Source organism: Choloepus didactylus, chromosome 15 (genome assembly GCF_015220235.1).
Source record: "Choloepus didactylus isolate mChoDid1 chromosome 15, mChoDid1.pri, whole genome shotgun sequence".
NCBI lineage: Eukaryota > Metazoa > Chordata > Mammalia > Pilosa > Megalonychidae > Choloepus > Choloepus didactylus.
The window spans coordinates 3,537,948-3,544,089 of record NC_051321.1 but is presented as its reverse complement, the minus strand read 5'-3'; the positions used below and the strand labels follow the sequence as shown (position 1 = coordinate 3,544,089).

Genomic DNA, 6,142 nt, shown 5'->3' with positions numbered 1-6,142 from the left:
GCAAAATCACAAAAGTCTACAATTTTATAACCACATACAAAACACATTAGGGGAGAAGGATCTAGAAGTCAAAAGGACAATTTTCTGGTACAAGAAACATAGACTTCACAGTAGCCTAAGAATGCAATAGTATTACAGTGCTAGCAAAAGTTGAAAAAATGTTGCAGATCACACTTGCTTAACAGGAAGCTCTAGCAGTGGGAGAATATTTTAACCAACAGACAGTAGCATTTTTTTTCCTCTGTCAGTGTGCTTGTTGAAGGCAAGAGAATTCAATATCAAAGTTACAATTTCTAACTACAATAAGTTACAAAGTTTCATTTCATTAAGATGAAGTTAAGCAATGAAACCCACCCCCTCCCTGCCACCCCAAATTCTCATCATATAGTCATCCTTTTTTTTTTTTTTCCAGTTTGATGGCTCACATCTCCTTGGCCCCCTTTTGTCACCACAAAAAAATATTTCACATTATAGAGATACACAACCATTGTGAATCTAAGAATGAGTACAGAAAAATGTTTGGAGGCATTTTCCATCCGTGTTTCAGGATAATCAAAATGGTGCATTCACAAACTTTCTCCCAACACATAGCAAGTACTAGACATAGCCAAGACGGAATCAGAAACTTTATACAAAATAGGCGTCGCTTTGTTTTTTCCTTATTCTTCAGGACTGAGAAATGTGAAAATATGAGAAAAGTTCAGTCAATAAAATGGAATTGTTCATGAAGAAGGAGCTCGTTTGCATGTCGATTCTTAACAGTTTAAATAAAATCTTTAAACAAAGTCTTTCGTAGCATTTCGGTTGCTGCTGATGTGTGTGAAGACCGTTTCCATCAGCAGCTCTTACTACGCTCAGCGCATCCCCGAAGCCGTCCTGGGGTGCCCGGTGCTGCGGACGGTGCCCGAGACAGCCTCACATTGGCGGGACTACCAGCCCAGACATAGCTGAAAGAGAGGGAGACGGGCCGTCACCCCAGCACGCCCAGCCCCGCGCCTGCCTCTAATTCGGGTTGGGGGGCAGCCTCCTGTGTTTGACCCACTGGGCTCCACTAACCAGCCTTGACCTTGGTTAAGACAGTGGGGTGGGGAGAAGTGGAAACAAAATGCCCCCAAAGCCCTTTCATCTGGGGCCAGGGTGGGGGGGGCTCCCAACACTCATGTGTGCAGAGGTTTCTGCCCCCCACACGTTTTGGCCTGCAGTGGCTCCGGAAGGTTCCCTCTGCCCACGGACAAGAGCCGGCCGCGCCAGCCAAGGCCTGCGTGAGTTCGGACTGGCCCCGCCAGCCTGCCCGCTGAGCGTCACCATTCACGGCGAGCTCCCTGTGTCCCGTGGGCCCACCGACCCTGGCTCCTCAAGGCCAAGGGCCCAGAGGAGGCCGGAGGGTCACCTCCCTGCCACCGGTAGCTCTTTTCCCTCTTTTGAGGACAAAAGAGCAAGAGTTTGCATCGGAAGGCCAAGTGCTGCTGACGCTTGCTGGTGAACTGGTAGGAACGTAATTTAAAATCCTTTAACTTTAGTGTTGTTTGATTTTTGTCAGAATGATGGTTCTCGTTAATTTATATATAACACGTTAATAAATTTGTTCGTGTAGCGATGTGAGCTTCAATTTCTCAGTTCATTAATTTCAACAATATTAATTTATCTCAGACTCACCGGTACCACCTCACGGTTTGGAAGACCTGTGTGCGCACAAGGTGCCACCTGCAGCCAGCGCCAGGGGCAGGGGCCGCGGCCCGCTCAGCCTGCCTCTCAAGCGGCTCTGGTCTGCCGACCGCCCGTCAGCGGCACTTGGGGGCATAGGGGGGCCTCTTCTACTCTAGCAGAGGTTGTGAAGACAATTATTTCAAATCATCGATACCTTTCCACTTCCTTTTTTGAGCATTAGTTCATCAAAGTGAAATATGCCACCAACTTCACAAAAGGGCCCGTTTGTCTTCTCCGCGGCTGCGTCCTCAGCACCCAGCAGAGAGCCTGGCACACAGTAGGCGCTCAATAAATACTGGTGGAATGGAGTGGCGTCTTTCACAGGAGTAACTGGATGTGGTTTTCACCAGGAGGAGCCCCTACCAGGGCGGTGTCTGAGAGGGGCCGGCTGGCAGCCGCAAACTCTCAGAGCCCAGGCGCCCACGGGGACCCTCGTCCTCCCCAGGGGCACCGGCACCCCCAGGTGAGCGGCCAGCTGCGTCCTGGGGTGCGTCCCAGGACCCTCAGGCCAGTCCCTCAGTCTCTGGACTCTTGGGATCCTTAGACATGTTACTTAGGAAAGTCAACCCCCATCCACAGACAAGCCTGTGCCCGTGCCTGGGTGTGCGAGCTCACGCCTGTCCACGGTCATGTGGCCCCACGGGGCACAGGGTCTGCCAGATGAGGGTGGGGGAAGCACAGCCTCAGGGGGCCGAGAGCGGGCTGGTTTAGTGAGGGTCTCTGTGGGCAGCTGAAGCCCACCGCCCTGTCCTGCTCTGCTCCCTGCCTCGTGAGCAGGAAGCCACCAACCCAGGAGCCGGGGGCGTGGCTGCTAACGGGACAGGGAAGGAGCCCCTTCTGCCTTCAGCCACACCCCATTTCCTTTCCCACGGGGCTCCACCCCTGAGGGTAAGGGGGTCTTTCACGTGTGGCCATCAGTTCACAGTGGAGGACGAGAACATGGTTTCATGAGCTGAACAGAAACCAAGAGGCAGAATTCACGTGGTCACGGCTAATGCATGAGTCTAATTTCCATGAACACAGGTTGGTGGGGGGACGGGGTGGCATCACGGTGCACGAAGGGGGAGCGTGCATGACTGCAAGAGCTGCCAGGAATCTGGGGGTGTGGTTTGAAGGGGACGGAGCTCCCGTGGCCCCGGGAGGGAACCCAGCGGACAGGTCTGCCCGGGGCTCCAGGAGCACCCCCTGGCCTGGGCACCGTGCCCGTGCCCCAGCCTCACCTTGGAGTCCGTTTCCGTTGGCGCTGGTGCAGGAAGGAGGCGGAGAAGCTTGGGGCCGGACCACGGGCGCGAAGGCGCTCTTTTGTTTCACTGCGGAGATGACATTGGCAGGTGAGAATGAGAAAATGCCGTGTGTACTGCTACAGTTTGAAGGGAGGGTGACCGAAGAGGCTGCCATGGTAGGGCTGGCGGGTACTACTGCAACAAAGCAAACATCGTCAGGACGCGGCGCCACGGCACGGCAACACCGCAAAGGGGGCGCTCAGGCCGCGCCCCAGAATCAGAGCGCAAAGCCAACAAAAACAAACGCGAGATGCTCCCGGCCAGGCCACTCTCTGGATAAGAGGCACACTCTTTCACGTGGGGCTTTTCTTTTCCAATTGAGCAGCCCAATTTGGTTCCGATTTCCGCGTTCGTTTCCAATGGGATCGCACGGCGGCCCGTGTGGGGTCAATTTACGGCCGTGGTTTAGGCGTCCAGCCTCCAGTCACCCCTCCTTTTATCCAGTAGCTCACATCACAGAACATCCAAGCAACGCACACATTTGACTTTGTAGTGAATATGAATCTGCGTGATGACGCGTGACAAAAACAGACACTTACTGCCGTAGGGAGAGTTGGCGGAGGAACCATTGAGAAATCCAGGGGAGCCAGGGACCCCCAGGCTGGCCATGCCGCTACCGCCATATCCATTCATGCTAGTGCTGACTGTGTTGTAATTGGACTGCTGGGGGGTGCTGCTGGGGACGTATCCTCGTGGGGAAACGCTGCTTGTATTGCGACTGTAGCCGACTGTTAAAATCCCCCGCCCCCCCCGCCAAAAATAACGTTATTATCAGCAGCAGACACTGGAGGGGTGGGTTTCCCCGTGAATCTCCACCGCAGAGCACACATCTTTAATCGACCTCACGCTCCACTCCAGCCCCAGCGCCTCTCGCCAGCTACGGCAGCCTCATCAGCCAACCCTGCCCCTGTCGGCTCCCCGGTGCCCGGGCAGCCCGAGCGCCCTTCCATCGGACCGTCCGTCACTCGCACGCTTCTCCGTAGGAGCAATTACCCACGACTCGGATCCCCGGTTTGTCCCAACACGCTATGTGAACTTTCGGCCTCTGCGGCCCTGCAAATGCCATGGCTGACAAGGAGAGCTCGTTCGTGGCAGGAACTTCCCTCGAAAGGCTCTTTGGGGGTCTCCGTTTTTATGGTTTGCTGTCTCCGTAAGGGGGGCGGTTAGGAGTGAGGGTGGATGGGGGGAACCAACACTCCAACGAGGGGAAAACGAAAATGGACTGAAGGGACTGGCTCAGTCAGCAAGACACAGCGACCCTCGGCAGGCATGGGATGTGGTGCAGGGCGGGAAGGGACTTCCACGACTTTCCCTCCGTGTCTTCATTCCAAATTTAAGAATCCAAATCCCACCCAGGCAACACCTCCGAGACGGGTCCCGTGGGCCTCCTTATCCTCTGCTATCCTAGGGGCTTCTCCCCACCTCCCGAGAAGAGCAAAGGCACATGGGCGTAAAGAACACTCCTAGCAAGTACCAGCCACCTGAGTGGCAGCCCAAGTCACTGCTCTAACGGACTGCTGGCTTCTGGAACAGTCTGTCCAGTGCTGGCCGGGAGGCCCCGGGGAAGCAGGTGACCAGGAGGGAGCACCCGGCGCTCGCCAGGCTCCAGCTCAGGCCTGAACCGGCCGGAGGGCGTCGGGCAGGGCGGGGCCCCGGCGGGCGGCCTACCTTGGTCGTTGGCTTGTGACGTCTCCGACACGTTCACGGCAAGCTGGCTGCCGAAGGAGTTGACGCTCATCATGCCGGTGTGCGCGGGCGTGTTGCCCAGGGTGGGGATCTGGTTGTGGTTGCGCGGGACGCTGTACAAGGCTTCTGCGATGTCGGCTGCTCGCTTCAGGATGATCTCCTGTGGGAAGGGCAGGCAGCTGGTCAGGGGGGCGAGCACCTAGGGGAGCACAGCCGTGGGGAGCACAGCTACCGGGAGCACGGCCATGGGGAGCACAACCGCAGATGCACAGCCCCAGGACCCCACCTCACCTCCCAGGTGCAAGCGACGGGACGCACCACGCTGGCACCCTAGTTGGGGACCAGGACACAGCTCTTCTTTTTGGTGGTCAAAGAACTGAAAGCTGCCTCCGAGAGACACCGCATCTGCCCTCTCCCGCCCGCGCCCACAGCCCAGGAGCCCGGCCCTGGAGTTACGTCCAGGTTCAAGGCTGGTGTGGAAGCACACAGGACCGAGTCAGGACCCGGGACAATTGCTCCCATCTCTGCCCCTCAGGGACCCCAAAACCCACCAGGCCCCAGGAGCATTGACACAAGATGCCTTTCCGTCGCTGAGTAATTTGGACAGGTCTCAAGATTGTGCGCTCCTGCCCGTACCGACTGCTGCCACCTGGGTGCCTGGCGCTAACGTGCCATCCTCTCCTCGGACACTGGGCGCCAGGGCAGATGCGGGGAGGCGGAGCTTTTGCAGAGGCCTCGGCCCGGGGAGCCAGGGCTGGAAAGCGCCCGCTGGCATCCGCGGACACGGCCACGCGGGGACGAGGCTGCGACACTGCTGCTCCACCCACCTGGTTGTTGTGGGGCATCCCGTACAAGGCTTCCACGAGGTCCGCCGCCCTCTTGAGTAACACTTCCTAGAGGAAAAGCAGGCGCGGGGTTATTTCGCCGGAGGAACTGCAGCAGGCGGCTTTCGGGCAACAACGATAAACCTGGCCCCGTGTGTAGAGGGGAGAGACGGGACCCCACCCACATCTTCCTGCCCAGGCCCTGCCGGGCGAGGCGGCCGAGGTGACGGCCTCGTCTGTGGTTTTCCAAGCTCGCCGGGGGCCTGGCCAGGAGCCGTCCCACCGCCCGGAACGCAGGGCCCCTTCCGCTGAGCACAACCGGTGCCCGAGGTTCCACGATGGCGGCTCATGGGTATTACACACACACACACACACAGCGGAGATGAAAGGCCCAGGCACACATTTGCCTGCTAATTCCCAGCACTTTAGTGGTGAAGAACAATAAGTAATTTTCCATATCTTAATTAAACTGGCAGAGTCCTTAAAGACAACATCTCACCCCTAATTCACGCCCCAAATTTGCAAGTGAGTTCAGTGCTTATTCCTCTTTATTTTGAACAATAAAGTGAATTAACTTGGGTTAATCTAGTTCTTTCATAATGACATTAAGAAAATTTTTCAATTAACCTCTTTGACTGCCTG

At 56.5% G+C, this 6,142-nt stretch overlaps 1 protein-coding gene across 12 annotated transcripts in view; it reads right to left on the bottom strand.

The window, feature by feature from the left end:
• Positions 1–375: 375 nt before the first annotated feature.
• Positions 376–6,142, bottom strand: part of EBF3 (EBF transcription factor 3) — a 117,894-nt gene continuing 112,127 nt past the window's right edge. For 5 of the 12 annotated variants that reach the window (XM_037804457.1, XM_037804458.1, XM_037804460.1 and 2 more), the window contains 5 exons: positions 5,504–5,569; positions 4,659–4,836; positions 3,530–3,718; positions 2,928–3,125; positions 376–947 (listed from right to left, as the gene is read on the bottom strand). In XM_037804457.1, the coding sequence (XP_037660385.1) occupies positions 916–947; positions 2,928–3,125; positions 3,530–3,718; positions 4,659–4,836; positions 5,504–5,569 (663 nt within the window). In that variant the 3' untranslated portion in view covers positions 376–915. Of the gene's footprint in view, positions 948–1,861; positions 1,975–2,927; positions 3,126–3,529; positions 3,719–4,658; positions 4,837–5,503; positions 5,570–6,142 lie in introns of all 12 variants that reach the window. The other 7 variants (XM_037804456.1, XM_037804459.1, XM_037804463.1 and 4 more) reach the window with 4 other exon arrangements.